The sequence below is a fragment of the Euprymna scolopes genome, chromosome 2, assembly GCF_053919585.1.
Source record: "Euprymna scolopes isolate OS-2025 chromosome 2, ASM5391958v1, whole genome shotgun sequence".
Taxonomy (NCBI): domain Eukaryota; kingdom Metazoa; phylum Mollusca; class Cephalopoda; order Sepiida; family Sepiolidae; genus Euprymna; species Euprymna scolopes.
The window spans coordinates 125,285,984-125,311,341 of NC_136483.1; the positions used below are offsets into that span (position 1 = coordinate 125,285,984).

General features: G+C 33.0%; 1 protein-coding gene and 1 pseudogene across 3 annotated transcripts in view; one reads left to right on the top strand and one right to left on the bottom strand.

Moving 5' to 3' along the window:
* LOC145295951 (N-lysine methyltransferase KMT5A-A-like) overlaps nucleotides 1–25,358 on the bottom strand; it is a 191,819-nt gene that overhangs the window by 70,576 nt on the left and 95,885 nt on the right. The window contains exons 4-5 of one of the 3 annotated variants that reach the window (XM_080141844.1): nucleotides 18,670–18,729; nucleotides 1,991–2,023 (exon numbers count right to left, since the gene is read on the bottom strand). The exons of 1 other annotated variant lie outside the window; for it this stretch is intronic. In XM_080141844.1, coding sequence (XP_079997970.1) covers nucleotides 1,991–2,023; nucleotides 18,670–18,729 — 93 coding nt within the window. The remainder of the gene's footprint in view (nucleotides 1–1,990; nucleotides 2,024–18,669; nucleotides 18,730–25,358) is intronic. One more of the 3 variants, XM_080141855.1, reaches the window with a different exon arrangement.
* On the top strand, nucleotides 20,988–21,994 carry LOC145295930 (uncharacterized; annotated as a pseudogene).

Sequence of the window (25,358 nt, forward strand, 5' to 3'; positions counted from 1 at the left end):
TCAACTAACAATTTAATATAAAAAGTTATCATAAAACTTTAATTTAACTTGAAAATACTATTTAAAAATAGCGCGGTTTCGCTAAGTGCGTAACCACCGTACTTTCATCTATGGACGACAATAGTTTTTTACGTTTATTCAAACTTTAATTTTATGCAGTCGCATGCCTTGAATTAAATATCTACCATGCACCAAATCATTTTCAAATAAATACAAAATGCTAGAAACGCGCTGTTCAATTTGCTTCTTGTCTAGCATTTTTTACGCTCTTTTGCCAAGTTTGTTTACTTTCAGGAAACAGGTTTAGAATGCCGATAAACGAATATTTAGATGCTCAAACGTTTTAAAATTAAATCACTAGTTTCATAAATGGTTTATCATAAATACTCCCTATTCATTTCCCTCCAAAATGATACAAATTTTTTAAAAAATCCAAAATATCGCTTATTTGTTTACGTGCTAAGTACATGTTGCAAAATACTTCTGAATATTTAAAATATTCAAACGTAATTTTTACAAATTAATGTACAGAGACGGTTTCTTATCGCTTATATTGAAATTGAAGCAGTATAGTTACCTATTTGGTGAAATATCGAAGTCGAACAACTTTCATTCATTGACACGCACATTTTCGCCGTGTTCACGGTTCACGCAATTTTGTCCAAAAGACTCCTGAGGTGTCAATTTTCTTTCGCCTTGCACATTTTTGCGAATAAAGCTAGGTACAATTTTTTAGCACCATTTTATAGGAAATTGAATAAACTTTAATTTAATATCGCGTTTGCTATGTTTATTAGGAATAGTTAATTCACTAGAAGCAAATTTAATCAGAAAATTTTTTTAAAAAGAATTTTGCACATTTTTTTAAATATTTGTTGTAATTTTTATATGTAAATAAAGATTATTCTTTGCTTAATTTGATACTATCTATAGTTTTTTTATTGGTCGAATGGCAAAAATTTGCGAGAGTTTTAAATAAGAGGTATGATTTTCTTGATTTTTTAAAAATTAGCAGCTAGCATTCCACGTCAAAATGTTATCACTTTTGTTGGTGCTATTAAAATAAATCAGTAAAATTGAATTTTTATTCAACAAATACAAAATAAACACCATACGAAAGAGGAAGATTTGCTCTTTCATTTAATATATATTTTATCCAAAAACAAATTCAAACAAATGACATACAGGCTGGTGAACATAACCTAAAGTTGACCATTTTTTTACGAATTCCACTCATTTTTCAGGCTGCTGCCGGTACCTATTGGTATCCTTTTGAAGCTTGACCCTTCAGACGACAAATATCGAAAAATTGGCTAAGAACATTAATTCTTCACCTTCAACTGAGCACTTTTACAGGGAGGGGTAGCAAAAAATCGTTCCTTTATGACAATTTAGCCAAACACACATGCGCAAAAAACGTTCTTGAATTAGTTTAAATTTTATAACTTAACTTCGCTCATGTGGTCATAGACCAGTCATAGTAACAGTCTCATTATCTTAAGATTGCACATTCGAGCCTAGATATCAGATATTTTTTTTTTGATTTTTAAAGTTTTAATATTGAAAAAGTTATTTATGCCATTTTTTTTCGTTTACTTATTCTTTATTTTACATCACATTCACTGTTTTTGTTTTTCTGATTAAAAAAATTATATTTAAACAGGGTTAATATGTTTGCTTATTTATTTCCCATTTTGTTTTGATTTACCCCCCCTCCCATTCCACCGCACCACATCCGGGCAACGCCGGGTAGCATGACTAATTATTTAAAAAACTAGAATTTTTAATTATGGAAAGGAAAAGAATATTTTTACAAAATAAATTCTTTGAAAAAGAATGACCATGCTTTTAAACGAGTTAAAACACACAAGCCACTTATCCAGTCAAGTAAAAGAATAACTTTTGAGTTTGTTTTACAATCCACAGGGATATGAAAAAGTGTTTAAAAAACAAATAAATGTTACCAAAGGCAAGTTACTCTTCTACCTACCTCGATAAATTTTTGGTGTTGTAAATGTTTATTCTGTTAAAAAAAAAAAAAAAAAAAAAAAAAAAGTAAGCATTACATGAGAACAAGAAAAAATGGCCGCACTGTCTAAGTTTCGACAATGACTTAAAAATAAAAAATTATACAAAATAGTGGTAGAAACTAACCCGATAATTGTCACAACAACTTGAAGTCATTAAAATGAAATTTAATTGTACTAATTAGTTTAAATGTACTTGAAAACATAACTAATCTGTACAAAATTTCCTTTCATTTGATATGCTACAAGCCATATTTTGTTAATTTCTTTGAATCGTGTCATGGTAGCCATCTTCAATTTCTTAGTTGCCATCTTGAATTCTTCACAGTATAATGATGACAAATGATAATGTCCATCAGAATAATATTTCCCATGATATAGCTTTACCTCCCATTTTTAAAACTGTTTTTATGATGCTTCTACTTAAAGCCATTAAAATGAAACTTAATTATGCTAATTAGTTTAACGTACTTGAAAACAATTCTGATCTGTACAAAATTTCCTTTAATTTGATATGCTACAAGCCATATTTTGTTAATTTCTTTGAATCGTATCATGGTGGCCATTTTGGAATTCCCAGTCGCCATCTTGAATTTCCTGGTCACCATCCTGGATTTTTCATGGCCATCAGAATAATACTTCCTATAATAATAAAGCCTTACTTACCATTTCTCTTAGCTGTTTTTATGATGTTTCTACTTAAAACTGTTAAAATGAAGCTGAAATATGCTAATTAATTAGTCCATAAGTTACAAAGCGAGATGGTCATAAATAACGCCAACTGAACCTTCATGGTATTATGATATGTTCAAAATTTCATCATAATATCTTAAAAAGATCTGGAGATAAAGTTTTTAAAGATAGGTTAGTCTGTAAATTGTGCAAATTTCCTACCATTTTCAGTCAAAAGCTTGTATGCATTTAAATAGGACTGACTTAAGGCAAAATGTCCAGTGAACCACACATTTTTTGATACTTTGAATGGTCATAACTAGTTCTAATGGTCCAATTTAAAAAAATTAAAGATATATTTTTTTTAAATGCGCTTTTCAATAATGCTTTATTTGAGTTTATTCAATTTAAAGAAAAAATGGTGTAGTATTGCTAGTTAAACTATCTTAGAAATAGTCATTCAAAAGAAGCAAAAGTTGCAGAAAAACAAACAAATGGAATGTGAAGGAGACATCAATTCTGCTAAATATATTTCAATATTACATGACTGACGCCTACCAATATTCTCAAGTGGTAAAATGAACCACGTTAACTCCCTATTTATAGAAGATGGAGCTCTTTGTCACTCTGCTAGGGAGAAGATCAGATTATTTGACAAGATGGACATCAACACAGTTCCTCACCTTCCCTATTGTACAGACTTGTGACTTCTTTGTTCTACAAGCTGAAGGAAAACCTTAGAAACTTATGAGACAATTGAGGAGATGGAAGAAGCTGTGACGAGGGTCATTGACATGCTCACACAAGAGGATTATTGTTAACTTCTGTAGATTTAATAAATTATATTTTACTGAATTAAAAATGTAGATTATTGTAGATTTTTACATGTTTTTATTTGGTCTCTTTTGAACTTTAAAGACTTGGTATCTTTTTACAGTAAACCCCACCCCACTTTTTAGTGGAATAAATTATAGATTAAGAAAAAATAAAATGAGCATTATTAAATTAATTTAAAATAAAATCAATTAAAAATAATTTTTGTATAAAATGTGATTAAAATACTATGCTAATATATGGGGCTTTAAGGATTTTAATTATGAATATTAATATAGCCAAGAATTTGCTCTTAAGTTCAATGGGATTTACGTTTGGGTTTTGATGTGATGATATCTTATATCCACATCTAGTGAACATTGATTAATTCTTCCATTTGAGCATTAGTATTAGTTGTAAATGTATTATGGTAGTGTGTGTGTGTGTGTGTTAATATGGTAGTAAATATATTAAAAAATTTTAATAGGGATTTTAGTTTATAAATTAAATAAGTTACTAAATTTATAGTAATGTGTAAAAAAAAAAAAAAAAAAAAAAATCAGGGTTCGAAGGAGGAAAATTCATAAAATAGGTTGCTTGAATGTCTAGTTTGATATCTAGTCGAATAAAATAAACAGTGAACACTACAAACTTTAAATTAACATAGGATTTATTTTTTATTTTAGTACTAGTAAGTTAAATAGAAAAATTATTTGATTAATATTTGGAGGGTATCAGATTTTTATAAAAGGAAAAATGGATATTCGTGTAGAAAATAAAACATACATCAAGTGTGCTTGAAAGACAAATCATAAAGGAAAATAGATATTTTACTTGTTTGAAATTTATCACAAATATATTTCAGAGGTATACTCCATTTTCAGTGTGTTTTATTTTTTTCCCCTTTTCTTCTTCCTTGCCATGTTGTAAAGTTTGAGAAAGAAATCTGTAAGGAGCCGCACATTGTATCTCGTGGTTATATTTTGAAATGTTTTAACTGTGCGTAGGCAACACAAGAATAACGTCAAGAACGAGAGTTCATATAGAAACGTTTTAATCTGAATAAAATATGCATTAAGTGTGTTATTCCAATACATATTGTGATGTAATTCATACCATATGATTTCCAATCACCTAGAGATATAAAAAGAAGGTGAGCGGAGTACAAAGTCATGCATATTCCAGTAACATGGACACGTAACACCTAAAATCAAAATATTCTCCCAAATTTAACGAAAAATAATAAATTAATAACTTGAATGTGGGGACAACACACAAAAATCGTGATAAACGTGAAACACAAAGTATCCTACCCACCCCATGCTGGAAGTGTGCTACACATGACAGAAAAGAATTAGTCATAAATAGACAGGGAAGGATTAGCCATAATATTTGTGATAAAAAAAATTTGCATAAATTCCTGCATGTTAGGGATTTTTTTTTTTTTTTTTTTTTTTTTTACATGGTCACCTGGAAGCCACTCCAGGATAAGGGTTATTGCATGTACAGTAATCAATGGGATATTATCGTAGTAATCATTAATATTGGAGATTTGATAAAGTGTCTTACTTAATGGGGGGGGGGCGGTTCATCAGGAATTTGTTTATGTTGGACTTGAAGACAGCCAAATTGTAGTCAAGTGGGAAACAGGCAAACGGAAGAGAGTTCCACAGGCGTGCACTTCTAAGAAAGAAATTTTGTTCATGGAATCTATGTTTTCATTTAGACACAGATAAAGAGTGGGGAAAATCGATAGTGGTTTCAGCCAGATGGGTGTTTATCATGAAAGATTGGTGAGGGGGGACCAGATATTGGAGCTCAGACGAGCACTTGCCATGGGAATAAAGATAAAGCAAAGACAGGCTTGCAACGTCTCTTCTGTGGGGGAGAGGTTGCAGGGAAGAGAAGAGGGCATCTCCCACTAAACCACAAAGTCTATTTTGTACTCAGTCAAGGGAGGATAGGCTGTTTTTAGCAGCTCCTGCCCAGATGTGGCAGCAATACTCCATCTTTAGACGTACTTGGCTTTTATATAGATAGAGAATTGCATCAGTAGTGAGATATCTTCTGGAGCAGTAGAAGGACCCCACCATTTTCCCGGCGACCTTAACAATAGACTTGATGTAAGTGTTCCACTTCAGATCAGGAGTAAAGGTCAAACCCAGAAGCTTGTCAAAACATGGAGCCTCTCCAAGACGAGAGCCATCCATTTCAATTGATGCCGGATGGGGGTCAGAATGTTGATGTAAAGATAAGAGCTTGGTTTTAGATGCATTAAGAGTGACCAGCCATTTATATTGCAAACAGACCATAACAATTTTTAGCAATATTCGGTTCACAAAAGGAAGCACACCGAAGCAGTTACAGAGATGGGCAATGATGTTAAACTATTCTTTCAGAATGGAATTTTTTTTATGTCAAAACAGATTGCATGAGCGGATGGTTTATCCAGATCAATAACCAAAAAATAGTGAGAAAACAGTCACTACTTCCTTAAGGTCGAATATGGTTGTAAAATATTCTATCATAATGCAGTAAAAGAACTGCCAGTTACTTTTGACAAAACAAAATTTAATAAGCTCATAAATTGAACAAAAAAGCAATTAAGAAATCAGAAAAAGTTTTCAGTATGTAATAACATTGATGTACAGAAACTAGGTGGTCGTACCCACAGTGCCAACAAAATTTTAAAGCGATTTTCACTGTACAGCCAGGAATTGTAGAATGAAGATACTTATGTGGAGTTTTGTGTACTGGCTATAGATAGATAAGGATATTAAAAGTCTGGTAAAAACTTTCAAAATTGCACTTTTGTAGCAAAAACACCAATAAAATTCAGTCCTTAGCCTAAGGCAGAAAAACTTGATTTGTCTACACATTGAGTATGCCTGATGGATAAAAATAACATTTTTTCATCTTAATAGACAATTTGATTAAATGGACAGAAGTTTTTAAATGTAAAACAAGTAAAAAGACATCTTACAGGAACTGTTTGCAAAACTATTGCATCTGACAATGACACACTATTTTCATTAAAATAATTGAAATTTTTTAATAAAACACTTGATAAATCACCTAAAAAGTGCACTATATCACCCAAAATCAAAGGTCCTGGTTGGGAGGTTTAACAACATGGTCAAAAGAGCAGACAAAAAGACAAAATGATGTTGATGCAGAAAATGAACTACAAAAATTCATATGGTTATAGAATAACACTAGAGGTTAACACTGACACAAATATATCACCTGCAGACTTAATGTTTGATAGGAAAGTATGCTTAGTTTTTTTTTTATAAATTAATCGGAAACTAAGGAAAGCAATAACACTTATAGTTCAGGTGAAAAAAATTTCTTAAATTAGTAATACACATGGACGACAAAAATGTTTTGGATAATTACAGATTTTAAGGTAGTTCTACTAAAATAGCCATATTTTTCAAACCAAAGCACTTCAAGACTTTAAATTAGTACTGTTTTGTTTGGAAATAAATATACTTTCAAATGAATTAATAAATATGAATGTATATTATATATTTTAAGAGTTTTAAGCAAATAAAGTGATAAAAATGTGAACGTCATAAAATGGCGTTTTCGGTAAGGTTTTATAATGACCCTCCCTGTAAAGGCTCGTACCATCATTGTATGAAGAATTTTGTTATGAAATTTGGAAACCAATCAGAAGAAGTGTTAATCTTAATACTGTCAAGTGTCCAAAATATTTTTGACCATTTCTTTTGTTGTTGTGTTAAAAATAAGACTTTAATATGACGAGTATCGAACATTTTGAAAAAAAATTTCATCGGACACTCACTAGTAAATAAATCATTCTTTTTACTATCTTTATCAATTAAAAGTATTATTTTATGTTGAGTAGGACCGCGATAATTGATAATAATTTAAAAGGACCTACTCGAAAAAATGTTTATTTTTCGAGTTTGGTCAAATTAAGTTAGTATTAGTAGCAGCAGCAGCACTGCAGCAGTTGTAGTATTAGTCATAGCACAGTATAAAAAGCAACATGCGTTCTTTCATTTTTATTTACAAATGAATTAAGAAAAACATGAAAATATGAACATAAATCTTCTAATGCTTAATTAGAGCTATTTTGTTATCAGAATAACATTAGTTTAGAACTATTCGGTTTTCAGCAATCCCAACCAATTCAGCATTATGAATCCATTTAATTTCTCACATTTCTGGTCAAATTTAAAAACATGGTTAAAAAAAACAAAGTAAACTTTTGTAGATATATAGCTTGCATGCACTCTTATTCATTGCATTAGTTTTGAACAACAAATTAAAACAATGTTTTACTGCGAACAGCCACAAATGTTTTTTCAAAATCAAAAGATGTATGAAAATCTCGTTTTTGAAAAAGTTGTCAAAAAACAAATATATAATAAATGTTATCAAAGGCAAGATAAGTTACTTTTCTACCTAACTGGATATGTTTTTAGTGTTTATATTTAATGTAACATGTTTATTCAGCTCGAAAAACAGTGTTTACCGATGTATTCAAAAATTTAAAATGGCGGCCCACTCTCTCTCTTTGAGGTGGTAAGTTTGGGAAAATGAGTTATAAATAAAAAAACAGACAAAATACTGTTAGAAACTCGCTCAATATATGTTATCGTGACATAGGCGGATATATATTCGGCGTGTTTTTAATAGTATTTTGTCTAGTTTTTTTATTTTTAACTCATTTTCCCAAACTTACCATGTGGAAGAGATAGTCGGTCGCCATTTTTAACTTTCCAATACATCGGTAAGCACTGTATGTTTTTCGAGCTGAATAAACATGTTACATTAAATAAAAACATGCTTTGTATAACATTTATTTGTTATAATTTTATTTTTTGGACAACTTTTTTGTACCTCTATGGCAAGTAATACAAACGCACAAATAGTGTTGACTGTTGAGCATTTCCTGAGAACAAGACAAATGTCAGTTAGTTGACACTTAAATATTTGAAGTCTTGGTAATGACTTAAAAATAAATAGTAAAACAAAATACTGTTAGCAACCCACCTACTAAAGTTATGTGTGGCAAGTCTCCTCCTAAAACACTCTTTAATCCTAACAATAACACTAAGTTTGAGTGGCAAGCCTCTCTCCCCAAATACCTCTGTAAGCCACATACAAGTGTCTAAAACAAACAAACAAAAAATAGATCCTTCCTTAAAGAAAAATGCACATAACAAATAAATTGATTAACAGTCCTAAAATGCTGGAAGTGGTGAATTATTTTACATTAAATTTTTGTGAAACTAACCGCACCCCCCCCTCTAATATTGTTTTTGTCAAGTCTTCAGTATGTTCACACATAATTTTCCTTAGCCCTATAATTAATTCAAAGTCCGAATGGCAACCTACCCATATTCTCATTGCATAGAAACCCTCTTAAAACCACACATAATCGTCTTAAAAAAAATAAAACAAAAAGCAGACAGCATTTATCTCCCATAAAAAACCCCAGTTAACTGCCCTAAAACGCTAGAATGACCTGTAATGGGGAATTATTTTACATTAAATTCTAAAATAATTTGTTTATCTTTCATTAAAGTTTTTCATGGCATTTCATAATTGCCTAAAAAGGTAGAATCACATTTTGGAGGGGTTGTCAGAAGGGGTTGGGTGGGGTTAAACAGAAGGTGTTAATCTACAATAATACCAAAGAAATATTGCGATATATTCATTTTTAAATGGTCCTACGTTTAGATTTAAGTTTTTTGTACATAAAGCACATTACAATTCAACTTCGAGTTCTCCAACTTCTTTTCTGTATATGGATACATGACATTTTTAAGGAATTGCAGCATATTTATTCACATTTACTGCAGATTATTTGGAAATCATGAACTTTGGGAGATTTTCAGTCGCATATTCTGATTCCTTGTACAAAAATACACTTATATGGTAAATTTCATTGCTTAGTTTTGTGTTTTAACAAAGATATGACATTTTTACTGAAAAAGTAGTGTAAAAAATGTGACATAACGCATATGGTCTTAAAAAGGGGAAAATATCCAAACGTGTGAGGCACAAAAATAGTCATAACTTCCTTAATTTAATCAGATTTTTAAAATTTAAAGAGATTCTTTCTTAGCTCATCAAACTCTTTCTATGTATACCAATATTGAAATATTTTAAGCTATTTCAATTTTTTCATGTGTATTGCTACTTAAATTATTTAGTTTAGAAAACGCAACATGGATAGAAGGAATAATCAAAAGAATAATTGGGAATAAATATGATGTACATTCAGAATGAAAAGTAAAAAAACATGAAGCAAATAAAATATATACTCCAGAATACAAATGAATGACAAAAGAACCTATGTCCGTTATTATGTTAGAGGTACCCATGTCCTCAACTGACAAGCAAATAAAATAGTGTACTCTGATGGAAACTATAAAAATAGATCCCAAAAATATGTCCAATAGACATAAAAACTTTGAGGGGGTGGTGGCTGTGATGGGTTTCATACAATGTGATTTCGGTGACCCATAGATATAAATGAAGGTGCATGGAGCACGCAAGAGCGCATATTCCATTATGGACTCGTAATTACAATCTATTTGTAAATATGTGTTCTTGTTTCACTACTTAATGATGTACCTATCTACATTTTCTGTCTTTTTCATGCGATAACTCCAATTTTAATGAAATATGAACCCTATGTGCAGGAGGGTTTTCCAACCTTTCAGTTTCTAAGTATATTAGAGAATGAAATAGGAGAACTGAGAGCAGTAAAAGCAAAAAAAATATGATTTTATGAGCATGGTGAAAAATACATACGTACACATACGAAAATACTGATAAAATTTACAGATCAAAGCTAGACAATCAGTCAATAAAGGTGAAGACAAACACACGATTGCATAGCTAAGTGTTTTCTTTTATATATTTTTTTCACTGTATTGAATTTGTTTCAAATAGATCTTATTTCGTTCTTCATAAGAAAACAATATTGATATTGTTGGAGAAAAATAAATGAATGAAGTGCTAGCAATAACCATAACAAGAGGGATACTTAGAAATTCTAAGATTGTTGAATACAGGATTTTAATGGAACAGAAAATCTTGGAGAATCTGTATCTGGTCTAGCCATGAAAATTGAGAGGGGAAGCTATAAGGTGAAAACAGCTAAGACTTCAGGACCCGTCCTTTTATTGTTGTTTTGTTTTTGTGTTTTATTATGGGTTGGTGTTCGTGTAATTTGTTTTGGGTATATGTGTCCCATTCTGTTTGCCATTTATTTTTCTTATATTCCCTTATTTTTCTGCTGAAATCTGTGTATGGTATTTTGATGTTTGTTATATTTTTGCTAATGGCTTCTTTGGTTAATTTGTCAACTTCTTCGTAGCCTGGATACAAAGTCATGTTGGTATTCCAGGCAAAGATTATTTCTTTACCTTTTTCAATAATTTCATTGTATTTATTCATTATATCTAATATATAAGGATGCTCTAGTTCTTCTATGTTGTCGCAGAAAAGTTGAAGGCTGTGGGTGAAATTGCATGAAGATGATCACAGACTAGACAAATTAGATAAGAACGAATTATTCCAAAAGAATGATCTTAGCATAATTGTTAACTTTAGCCATTATCTACAAATAACAGAGAATCAAAGTCTCCAACAAGAATTGTCACAATTTCTCAAAAATTATGCCTTTAGCCTTAGAAATATCCTTTTGCGAATTAAATTTTTCTTTTTCACAGCATAAACCAATAAATGACAGATACTTTTCATATTTGTTTATTTAAATTACTGAAATAAGAGAAACTGCATTTTTAAAGTTGGTATTGGGGCTTCACAGCATATCAACCACTGTGGGTCATTTAATGCCAAGCTATGTATTTAGTTGAGATTGTTTTTATTTTCAGAGTTATGTATTTTAAAAATTTTGGAGTTTTTACGGTTTAAAGTGATTTGAAGAGTTGTATTTTTTAAAAGTATTTGATGATTTGGTATAGTGTTACCTTGTGAAACAATTCTTTGATTTCGTCTACTGTATAATATTCATTTCTGATAGTTTCGTATTTTTGACATTCTGTTAATATGTTTTATTGTCATCTGTTTGTCGCAGAAAGTGTATTTTGGTTTTTCTGTTGCTTCGATTAGGTGCGAGTGTGTTAATTTGGTATGTCCGATTCTGATTAGAACAATATTTTCTCTTCGTCCTTTTATTGTTGTTTTGTTTTTGTGTTTTATTATGGGTTGGTGTTCGTGTAATTTGTTTTGGGTATATGTGTCCCATTCTGTTTGCCATTTATTTTTCTTATATTCCCTTATTTTTATGCTGAAATCTGTGTATGGTATTTTGATGTTTGTTATATTTTTGCTAATGGCTTCTTTGGTTAATTTGTCAACTTCTTCGTAGCCTGGATACAAAGTCATGTTGGTATTCCAGGCAAAGATTATTTCTTTACCTTTTTCAATAATTTCATTGTATTTATTCATTATATCTAATATATAAGGATGCTCTAGTTCTTCTCTTAGAGCTAAGATGCATGACAAAGAATCGGTATATATAATGAATTTTTTCTTATTGTCGTTCTTAATTCAAGTGCCATTTTGATTGCTTGTAGTTCTGCTGTGTATATTGATGCGTCGATGGGAAGTCTTATTTGGAGATGGTTCTGTACATGCCGCACTTGTTCCTTTTTTTGTTTTGGCTCCATCAGTGTATATTTCTTTGTGTTGTAGGTACTTTTCTGAGTTCGCCGAAGTGGCTTTTATTTATTAAGTTGTTGGTATTGTTTTTTTGGTATGTAGTAAGAGTCAGATCAGTGCTTGGATCTTTCAAAGTCCATGGTGGTTTGTTGCTTACTGTGTGTGTGACTATGTTATTAGGGTTTTCGTTAATTTGAATTAATATTTCTTTGATGCGATATCCGAAAGAAGGTATGTTTATTGGTTTGCTGGTATAAAAGTTTGTATATTGTAGGTTGAAGGTTTTTTGTGTGTTGGGTTGTTTGGATCACTTTGTAGTTTTATTGCGTATTGTGTTATTAATTTCTGCCATCTTAAATGTAGAGGGGGTTCATTGGCTTCTATGTATAGGCTTTCCATGGGTGATGTTTGATATGCTCCCAGACTAAGTCTTAATCCTTGGTTTTGTATGGTTAATAATTTTTGGTGATAGGATTTACGGGTGGAGCTATATGTGATGCATCCGTAATCTAATTTTGATCTTATGTGTGCCTGGTATATTTTTAACATTGTGTCTTGGTCTGCTCCCCAATCTGTTTTTGATATTACTTTTAAAATTTTCATTGCTTTTTGGCATTTTTGCTTTAAGTTAGTGATATGCTTATTGAAATTAAGTTTATTGTCCAGTGTGATACCTAGAAATTTTGTGTGTTGTGCTATTGGGATTGGGTTTCCTTGTATTTATAGTTGTGGGTCCAGATGATATTTTTGTTTTTTGCAGAAATGAATATAGACAGTTTTGTTTTGTGCCAACTTGAATCCATTTTTATCGATCCAGTTTTCTATTTTGTTTAAGCATTGCTGCATCTTTCTTTCAATTGTTATATTTAATGCAGAATATGCAATTGAAAAGTCATCTACAAATAATGATCTTTCAAATTGTGCTTCGACAATTTGTGTGATTTCATTTATTTTAATTAAGAATAAGGTGGTGGATAATATGCTACCTTGTGGTACTCCTGCTTCTTGCTCGTATTGATCTGATAGTGTGTTTCCTTGTCGTACTTTGTAGTATCTTTGAGACAGGAAGTTTTGTATAAATATTGCCATATTTCCTCTTATTCCCATATTGTGTATGTCTCTTAGAATTCCATATCTCCAGGTTGTATCGTAGGCTTTTTGGATGTCGAAAAAGACTGCCACCACGTGGTGTCCGTGTACGAAACCGTCTCTAATAAATGATTCTAGTCGTACTATTTGGTCGTTTGTGCTTTGTTTTTGTCTGTATCCACTCTGATATTTTGATAAGAGGTTGTTTTTTTTTTTTCGAAGTACCACATTAAGCGGTTGTTTATCATCCTTTCCATAGTTTTGGAGAGGCAGCTGGTTAGGGCTATGGGTCTGTAACTGGTTGGGTTACTTGCATTTTTATTTGGTTTGGCAATTGGTATAATGGTTGATTCAAACCAGGATTTTGGTATTTCTCCTGTGTTCCATATTTTGTTATATATGTCAAGCAACAGTTTCAAAGATTATCCTGGTAGCTGTTTTAGGAATTGATAATGTATATCGTCTGGACCTGGAGTTGTATTTCTGCTTTTATTTATTGCTCTTTTTAGTTCTTTTATGTTGAATGATATGTTGTACGTTTCTTTGTTATTAGTTGTAAAATTAAGTTTTTCTTTCTGCTATTTTGGAATGATGTTCAATACTGTTTGTTTGATGAATTTTTGTAGAATTCTTCAGCTAGTAAATTAGTTATTTCTTTTTTGTTTATGCATTTTGTTCCATCAGTTTTAATTAAATAGTTTGCGGTATTTTGTGTTTCTTTTCCAGCTATTTTCTTTATTATATTCCATGTTTTTTTTAGTTGGTGTTTGGTTGTTTAGCTGTGAAATAGTTTTTCCAGGATGTTTTTTTGCTTTGTTTTATGGTGTATCGTGCTTTACCACGCATCTCTCTATATTTTTGTAAATTAATTGTTGTAGGGTTTTGTTTGAATTTTTTAAAGTGTTTTTTTTCTTTCTTTGACAGCTTTTTTGCAGGTTTCATTAAACCAAGGGTTTGATTTTTTTGTGGGATTTGTTGAAGTTTTGGGTATTGTTTTAGTGGCAATATTGTTTAAGGTTTTTGTGTGAAATGTTTTAGTGGTTCTTCTTTATTTAAAATGTTCGGGTCTAATTCTGTTCTGCATAGATTGGTAAATGTTTCCCAGTTGGCTTTATGTAATTTCCATTTTGGGACTTTTTCTTCCGATATTTTTTGATTACTTTTAATTATGATGGGATAGTGATCACTTCCATGTTGATCTTCTAGTACATCCCAATGGAAGTCCATATAAATGAATGGAGTGCATATTGTTAAGTCTATTGCAGACATGGATCCATTGGCTGGATTCATGCAGGTATTTTTACCATTGTTTAATATACATAGGTTTGTTGTATTTAGGATTTCATTTATTATATTGCCTTTGTTGTTGTTTTGATTACTTCCCCAATGGTCGCTGTGCGCATTAAAATCTCCCATTATTATAAATGGGGGTGGGAGTTGGTTAATTAGCATGTCTATTTCTTTTTTTTTTTTATTGGCCGATTTGGTGGAATGTATATGGAGCAGATTTTGATTTTGCGGTGTAGGTTAGCCGTTAGTGCTATTGCTTGTAGTTCAGTGTTTAATTGGAGGATTGTGTGATGTATAGTATTTTTAATTAGTATGGACACTCCTTCGATTGCTCTATTTGTTGTAGATATATGGGTTTTGTCATACATGTTATATTCTTTGAATTTGTAGTTGTGATTTTCTTTGATTAGTATTTCTTGTTGACATATTGCTACTGGATTGTGTTTGTTGGTGATTTCTAGTATTTCTTCATGATTAGGTTTTAGTCCTTTGCAGTTCCATTGTAGGAATGTTGTTTTATGATTTGTAAGGTTTTATTTATTTTTTATTATTTTTTCCTTATTTATCGTCATTTCTAGGTTCATGGAGTAAGAGGAATATCTTTTGATTCCTCAGTCTCAATGACTTCTTGGTTTTCGAGCCCTAAAGGCATAGTGTTTTTTTTTGTTTATCTCTACTTTTGGATTGTGAGCATGGTCGTGGTGTGTTAGGGAGTTTAGGTTCATGCGCCGCAGAGGTTGTTTCGCTGTTCCGCCGGCCCTTTCTTTCCGGGGGATCCTTCGGCGTGTCTACCTCTGTCTGAACATTCAGGGGAGTGTCTTTTGGCCTGTAGAGTGAACGTGACCTGTCCGTTGAATTTTTTTTTTCTGCTATTTTCTTTTTTCCTCTGGTATGTTTTTTAGTGTTTGCTTTTTTTTTTTTTGTTTTCTTTTTCAGCTAAAGGGGTTGTTTCTATCGGGTGTGATGTTTGGGTTTTTGGTTCCAGTGAGGTTTTGTTTATATTTATTTTTTTAATTTCTTCAATTGTGTTTATTAATATTTTGATTTGGTCGGTGAGGTCTTGGATTTTAATATCTAAGTTTGTTGCGTGATAATTGTTGTGCTTATTAGTATTAGGAGTATTCTTTTTTATTATTTCTGAATATTTGATTGTTTCAACTTTTTTCCTTGCTGCTGGGTAGGTGATGTTTAGCGTGTGTTTAATTTTGGTAATTTCTTTTTCTTTTTTCCAAATTTCACAATCTTTGGAGTAGGCACTGTGATTTTCTTTACATTTGGTACATTTGGGAGTTTTTTGACAGTTGGTATGGTTGTCGTTTTCTCCGCACCTTCCACACACTGGGTGGCGGGTGCATTGATTCTGATGGTGGCCAAATTTTTGACATTTGAAGCAACGCAGTGGGTTGGGGATTTAAGTTTCAACTTTCAGTTTCTCATAGGCTATTTTTATTTCTGGTGGGATTTTTTGTTGGTAAAAGGTTAGTATGTACATGTGTTTATCATTTCTCCATTTTTTTTTTTAACTTGAATTCGTCTAATGTCTGTTACATTCTGTTCTTTCAGATATGAACGTATTTCGTCAATGGGACAAAGTGAAAGTTCACGGCTTTTTACCACTTCTTTGCATGTGTTTAGTGTTTTGTGGGGGTATGTTTTTATTTTTATATTATCGAAATGTTTTTATTTGATATTATCGAAATCTTTCCATTTTAGGAGTTCATTCGTTTGTTTCGTGAGGGTTTCTATTAGCAGAGTGCCATTTAATTTTTTAACCATTTTGGGTTTTATATTTTTAGATAATATTTTCTCTATCTTAAAGGGGGAAAGTTTGGTTAATGGTGTTTCTTCAGTGGATTCCATTATTATAAAATTTGGATATATATCTTGTTCCTCAGTCGAGTCACTATCTGAAGTGTCTAGCAGTCTTTTTTTACTTGGTGTTTTGTAACTCATTAGGATTGTGGGTTCATCATTCCTGCTCCCCACCCACCTCGGAGCCCTATTTGGGATGCGCACAGGAGGGAAACCCATTCGCCCTGGCTACAACAGGGTTACAGGAATGGTATACTTGCATATAATGTAGACTCCAAGCATTTGTGTTTCTTAATTTTTCTCATCCAAGTAGAAAATGGGAAACAGGAAAACAGCCATGTCTAGTTTTTGTTCATTATATACTTATATATGCTTAGCCACCGCTTTCACCACTTATTTATGGATCTGTGTTGATGGGAGAATGTTGTGTAGTATTTAGGTTTTGTGTAGGTTATATGTGTATAAGTGGTGCGCTAGACGTGACCAGCCGAATGATCGGATCAGGCCCATCCGACTGCCCGTCTAGCCCAGTAAGGGCCAAAGTGGTGTGTTGGAAAATGGGGGTACTAAAATCTGACCTCCAAGTCTCAACCACCAGGATCCCGTCCTAATGGCATTACGAGTCGCTACTCACGGCCAACAGGTAGCCCCATTGATGGACTTCTCTCTGTAGGGGGGCAGTCGGCATATTCTGATGCCCTGCCGACAGGGTCTAGTGGAATCTTGATCGATTTGAAAAATTTTTCATTTCCAGTGGGTTTTTTTTTTTTTAAATATTTATTTATGGACTTCAGTTTAATTGTTTTTATTATTTTGGTTGGTATTTTTAAGTTAGGGGATTAGTAGGGAAGTAGGGGTGGAATGACAAAAATAAAATAAAAAAAAGAATGTGGGGGAAGGAAGGGAGGGAGGAAGGGGTTGTTTTTGTAGAACATATTTAAGTTTTACAAACAAGGATAGAAAACAAAAACGGAAACTGCATTTCGTCTCAGGAAGCCAAAAGACAGTCTGATCTGGTAGCACCAGCATTTTTAAAGTTGAAGTTACTTCAGTACAATTTATAAATAGAGTTGACTTTCATCCAGTTTTTGCAATTTTCAACATATTTTTGTATTTTTAATGTCATTGTCCGTAGCCCGGATGAGACTGGGGGAAGAAAACTGAGACCCCAGGATGGATATAAGTGTAAACACAGGATGTAAGTCCATAGCAGGCGGCCACGACCACGACACTGCTGGGATAAAATAATTTTTAGAATCCATGTGAGGCCATGCAAAGGCCGTAGGGGACACAAGCAACAACAGCAGCAGCCGAGAGGTGGGAGGAAGAGGAAAAAAGAGTGAGGGAAGGCGATGTTTTTGTTTTCTTGGCTCATAGAATCAGAGGTGATAAAAGAATGATAGCTTAAAAAGGAAAGCAGGTATATGGCTGAATCTGAGTTAGCCATGAAGAGCGACGAATGTCTTTCGTTAAAAAAGTGTCATATACGGTAACATTACCCCAAAATGGAAGCAAGGACTTTTGATTTGAACTTACATGATAATCAGGCTTGTGAATCTCTCCTCCTCTATCCCCCCACCAAAAAGATTTTTAAACAAACTGTTGACCCCATCTCGGAACTAACCTCCTCTCATTTCCTCTGAAGTTAGTGGCGACCACTCTTTCTTCTGTCATCAATGAACGTTTTTCTTTTACCACTTTCCATCCTCGGTTAGTTTTCTTTTTTGTTCTTTGTATATATATATATCTCAAAGATAAATAAAACCATTTAAAAAAAAAAAAAAAAAAAAAATGCATAAACTATATTTCTGTTTCAGAGCTCCCTCATTTCATATTGAATTTTTTTTTTTTTTTTTTTTACCTCCTCTTTGCATGCTCGCTTCCCACTGTTTTGATTAGAGATTCTGGAAAATTCGATAGACGATTAAATTTACTTACACTTGACTGGATCGAGAACAAACCGAGGAGTGGTCCCTGGTGGTAAATTCCCTTACCCTTCTCTAAGCCGAGTGCACGCACTAACACTAAGTCCGTGCGCTGGAGTTAAAGTTACTGCTGTGCATTTAAACCAGGACCAAGGATGTAACATCAAGCATTAATTCATTATTATATAATAATGAATTTTTCAAAGTTGGAGCGACTTCAATATAATTCAATGCTACTACTAAAAAGCAGGTCAACAAAGGTAATTTGTACCCAAGTGCATTAAAGTCAACAACAAATTTATGTGGAAAAGTTGAGAATGGCTTGCCCTGAAAAGCATTAAAAATAGAGAAATTGTATTTCTTACCTTGAGACCTTCCTCTTTTTTATCAAGAATGGCAGATTCAATAGCTTGAGATTTCTTAACCTATTAAAATAGTAATTATTGGAATTTTGAACAAAAAACAAAAACAAAAAAAAACAAACAAAATATTACTCAAAATGTAACTAATTGATTGATTGGACGATGATGCTCTCTTTGCATTGCTGATGTTTTGCCAAACAGTAAACATTAGATCATAGTTATTTGAAAGCAAAATGACGGGACACAGAAGTTAAATATGAAGTATCCAAACATGCCAGGGTTAAGGGGATACAAATAAAAGTAGTTAAGTGAAAAGAGAAATTCAGTACAAGTAGAGCAAGAGAGCACATACGATTTTTATGGTTTGATGGATAATGATAACATTAACAATGAGAGAATGTAACATATGAGGTTAGCAAGGGATAAAGCTAATAAAAAGAAATAGAATGCAGGAAGGTTTGTATATATTTGGCATTTTGAAGTTTAAAACTTGCACATCTAAAAATTGATTGGTAAGCCAGTGTATATGGAAATACCAGTCATTTAAAATACATCTTGTGATAATACGCCCCAGTCAGGAATTCCAAATTGGAATTAATCCCAAAGTCTGTATTATTATACATTATAAGAAACGGAAAATGTGATGTCAGTTGTGGACTGTAAAAACTCCAAAAGGCAAGTTAACCAAAAGTTCTTTGATCAGTATTGTCGTGAAATAACCCAGAGCAGAATTTGACAAAAGAAGAAATGACCGCACATAAGATTTTAGTTTATATACATATACACACATATATATGGGTACTGGTCTCCAGCTTTATGTTTTTTAATTCAGAGATTTGCTTCTCCTAGAGGAGTTGCCTTCACCACGGCTTACGGGAGCCCCCTCCATCTCGCATACACATGGAAATAAACACATGCGTACATACAGATGTACACCAACATACGTATGCATGTGCACACACATACAATCACGTAGAGGCACACATATACGCATATACACACACATATACATGCAAAATACACATGAATAAATAGTCCAAAAGTCATAAATAGTAAGTGATCAGCGACTGGACCGTTTTTGTACCTTTTCCTCCCTGCTTGGATTTTTTTTTTTTTTTTTTTTTATTTTTAAATAAAGTTTGTTTTAGACTCATTCTTCTGCAGCACATGACAATAATATTAACAAACTCGTACATAATTTTCCAAACAAATCAACGTAAAAACCGGCGAGAACACAGTCCAACTGAAAATGATTTAAAGACGCTTGGATTTTTAAAGCTGGTCTGCAGTTTGACTTGTTGCTGGCTATCTTGCTCTTGCTTGTTGCTGGATGTCAACATTTTGAACTGAGAGAGAGATTTAGCTGTCGTACAAAGTTAAACTCTGTAATACCATCAGGTATAGACACTCCCTCAGGCATTTGTCTATAAAAAAAAAAAAAAAAAAAAAAAAAAAATGGTCCTATTGCGATGGAAAAGTTGACGCGTGTAGGTTTGAAATGCTGGAAGCATGTAATAATTGATCTGCCATCATATGTATCTATGTATATATAGGTGTATGTATGTTTATGTATATATATGTATGTGTATATGTTTGTGTGTGTATGTATATATGCATATAGGCGTGTGTATGTGTATTTATGCATGTGTGTATGTATGTAGATGTATGCATATATATGAATATGTATGTATGAGCATGTATGTATATGTGTATGATTGCATATTTATGTACGTGTATGTATATGTAGGTAAGTGTATGTATATGTAGGTAAGTGTATGTATATATATATATATATATATATATATATATATATATATATATATATATATATATATATGTGTGTGCATATGTGCATGTATGGGTATATGTATGTATTTGTATATGTATGTATACGGGCATTTTAAAGATGGCGTCTATGTTTTTAAAACCATTCTTTTATTATTGTGCTTGTCGTTATTATTGTTTCGTCTGTGTTTGACGACTTTTTTTTTTTTTTTTTTTTTTTTTGGTGGTGGGAGTCCTCATCCATCCACACCGACGTGTCACCCCAGTCCAGATAGAGACCCTCCCCAAAAGAGAAATGAAATCCTTTGTTTCGCATATTCCTTCTTTTCTATGCAATGACCAAGTCCAATGCAAAGACCAGGACAATTTGTGGCAAGTGACGTGAAAGCGACCAAAAATCGATCTAAAGCAATAAGAAAAGACGATGAGTTGTATTCATCTGCCTGACGGAAAAGATGATATTCAGGAACATAATGGCAACCATGATACGTGTGAGAATGAAGCACCCCTCACTCCAATGATGACCTCTTCAGAATTTTTGCTAAACTACGATTTATACGCTATGGGAAACTCCAAATAGAGCAAGAATGAGGCAGCCATTCTTGGCATGCCGCACAGAGAACGCCAACTGCATTTAGTCGTTATGAGAAATGACAAAGACACTGTACGGAATTTGATCCTTGAAGGAGCAGACCTGAATTATCCATGGAGTAATCCGACTGTCCCGAGTGTCAAAGACAGTACCACTCCACTTTTGGCTGCCGTCTCTCTAAACCATGTGGACATCACTATCATTCTTTTACATGCTAAACCTCCCCGACCGTAATGACTTATATACCCTTTATACAAAGCTGCCTATCATGGCCGGCCACATCTAGTAGACATCCTCGTCCAGGCCGGTGCAGACATCAACCGAGCCAACAAAGACGGCCAAACTCCCCTTTATATCTGTGTACAAAATGCAATTGTCCATTCCAGTTTTGCAACGGTGGAGAAACTCCTCTCGGTTGGAGCCTCTGTTGATGAATGCGATAATACGGGAAAATCACCGCTGAATGTTGCTGTCCACTGGAAACTGAAAGAAATGATCAAACTGTTACTTGGGGCCAAGAGCAACGCGAATATGATCGACAAGCGGGGTCACACGCTGCTCTACGTCTGCGTCAGCTCCCTCAGCACTGGACTCTACAAGGAGGACCTCAAATATCAGGTGCCCTGCATCAAAGTCCTGTACAATGTCGGTTGTGATATGCTGAACTTGGTCGATTGGCTCAAGTGGAAAGGTCCGGGCATATCACAGGAACTTCTTACCGGGGACGACGCTTTTCTGGAGTGGTATTAGACAAGCATGCGCTCTCCGCATTTGTTATGCAATCTCTCCATCAAACACTTCAAAGGATTATATGCAATCGACTTACGCACTTATGCAGACTCTCCATCAAACACTTCAAAGGATTATATGCAATCGACTTACGCACTGCCTTTGCCGTTTAAACTGCGAGCATATGTGTCGCGTAAAATGTTTCATCTGTCCACCTCCTGATGATGGGCCTGAGGGGAGGGGGAGGGGTTCTCAGTTCGAAAAGAGGGGAAAAAAAAAAAAAAAAAAAAAACTGCTGGGTTTTGTCTCAGCGTGGTACGCATTTAACTGTCAAACAAAAAATAAATAAATAAATAAATAAATAAAATAAAAAAATGTATTATTACCCGGGCTGAAAGATTTAAAAGCAAACTTTCGGATACGATTATTGACGAGCATTGTTCAAAAGTTTTTTTTTTTTTTTATTATTTTATTTTATTTTTTTTTGTGTGTCAGAGGGAGAGAAGATATTGAGTTCTCTGATATGATGGGGGCACCATTGAAAAATCATGTTTTCTTTTTAGTTTAGGAGCACAAATCAACTAGAATACTTGACTTTTGCCTTTAATCTAGAATTATTTTCTGTTTATGAGGGCTTCAAAATCAATTTCGATTTTTGAAGAGTCACAGTGTAAACAAATGGCAGCCATGTTTTTAATTTAATAGTAATAACCAGTTATATATATATATCTATTAAACTGTAGGCGGGAAATAGCAAACAACTGTGTTCACAAAATAAAACTTACTCTAGGATAGCGATACAAAATAGCTTTAAAACAATAGGAAAAAAAACAAATAAATAAATTAAATAAACATGAATATACATAAACGATCACATACATATATGTATATATATATATATATACATATATATATATATATATATATATATATATGTATGTATATATATGTATGTGCATTGTTGTGTGCACATAGGTATATTTATATGTATAAAAAAGGAGAACGACCACCTAAACCCACTAACCTAGTTCTAAAACAGATCCTTTGTTTGATAAAATGCATGCCCATTGGCTGGTAGGAAGGGGCGCGGTGGATACTAGAAAGCTGATTGGCCGACTAGAAATCCTCAACATATATAAAAACAAGAAGCAACGACAGAATTCGCGCATAAGCCTGACGAATCCTATAGTTGGATGAAACGCAGAATATTCAGTGTAGCTTAATCGCCATATATATTTTATAAATTACTAACTAGCTCTACCTACGTATTGAGCACTTTTGAAGTAAATACTTAAAGTTTACGCATAAATCTATACTTTCATATATTAAATTTATGCGAATAAATGAAGTAGTTATATATATATATATATATATATATATATATATATATGGATCTGTTGGAGTTCAATTCAGTTTTTGAAGGCACACATTTTTGTTGTCACATAGGAGTGTGTGTTGCAGATGTGTTTCGTTGGCGGTCTTCGGCGGGCAGTGGGAGTGTTATCACTGTATTTTTGAATGTGTTTGAATATGTTTTTTTTTTTTTTTCTCCACAGAATTGTCTGAAGAGTTTGCTGCAGTCAAAAACGAAGTTATAACATATTTTTGCTGTTTGTAGGGGATTGTTGGCGGGGCATATCTGTGACGTGCTCTTGTGAGAGGGTAGGAGGAACATGTTTTCGGAGATTGTGAATTGATCTTTAGTATATATATATATATATATATATATATATATATATATACACACACACACACACACACACACACACACACTCCTTCATTCTTTGACAGACTATGGATACCTACGTAGGGTGCCTGTGCGTGAAATTTTTTTTTTTTTTGTGGCAGGAGGTGCACAAAAATTATATATATATATATATATATATATGCTATACGTTGTGGATTTGTGCCATTATGAATGCGTTTTCATTTTAAAAACTGTACAACCGGCGAAGCGAACGTCTCTCTATTCTATCTTCTGTTTATTTGGGATTGTTTTACTCTTATTCATGTTGAATTCACCTATTCGTAACAACCATCATCATCGTCATCATAAATGCTCCTTCATATATATTATACATGTACGTGTATATGTATGTACATGCGTCTATTTATGAATGTATGAGTGTATGTGCATGTTGCCATGTGTATTTGTTTTTGCGTATGTGTGTTTGTATGCATGCTTGTATGTGTACGTGTATATCTTTATTTCGATATGTGTGTGGGGTGGAAAAGACTCCCTAAAGCCCTGTTAAAGCAACCCCTCTGGCTGAAGCAAATCTGATAAAAAAAAAAAAAAAAAAAATACATAAAGCAGGAGACCAGTACCAGCATTTAGCTGGTCTGCAGTTTGATTTGTTGCTGGCTATCTTGCTCATGCGTTTTGCTGGATCTCGTCATTTTGAACCGAGAGACTTAGCTGTCGTACAAAGCTAAAACGCTAACATCATCTTTGTATAGATACTTCCTCAGGTATTTGTCTATAAAAATTGTCTGTGGCGATGGAACTTTTGCCATGTGTGTAGCCCTGAAATGTTGGAAGCATGTAATAATTGATCTGCCATCATTCTATGTATGCATACGTGTGTGTATATATGTATGTATGTTAATATATGTACTAGTGTATGTATGTGTAGGTATACCTATTTGTATATGTATGTATATATGTATGTGTGTATATACTTTTATTTATTTATTGTGTATACATGTTTATTTGTGTTTGTATGTATATACATATATATATATTTGTGTGTATGTATATATGCATGTATATGTATGCATATAGGTGCATATATATGTATGTGTACGTATATGCAGGTAACTTTATGTGTAGGTATGTATATATATGTACATACACATGTACGTATATGAATATGTATGTATATGTGCATATGTATTTGTATATGATAATATATATGTGTGTGTGCGTGTATGTATATGTTTGTATGTATGTGTTATATGTATTGTGTATGTATGGATGTGTGTATGTTTATGTGTATGTATGTGTGTATATGTATATATATATATATATGTATGTATGCCAAGGACCGTCTTCAATGTCATGTCTGCTTGAGCGTGTGAATTCACTGGCAGGACAAAAAAAAAAAAAAAAGGTTATTTTCGGGCTCATGGACTTTCAGTGACTGAGGGAGTGGCAATCATCATGAATGTATATTTTTTTTCATTTTTCTTAAACTTTTTCTTCTCGGGGGTGGGACATCCAACCAGATGTCTAACATTTACCCCTATTTTAGTGAGTCCAACCAAGATATCTTTTCAGGATTCTAGCCGTCTCTTTCAGTGCAATCCTTTGTATTTCACTTGCACTTGGTTCACCGGGTATGCTTGCTTGCTATGTACTTTTTAAAGTTCTTTTTCATAAGCCTAGTTGCTCCTATAATGACTGGTATAATTGAAACGTCTTAATTTCCAATTTCGTTTTATATCATACATAAGTCCTTGATACTTTGTTACCTTTTCCCTCTCAGCTCTGTTAAGCCCTGTATCATTGGGTACACTGACCTCTATTACGGTCGCTTTTTTGTTTGCTCTGTCCCAAATCACTATATCTGGTTTAATAGCTGCA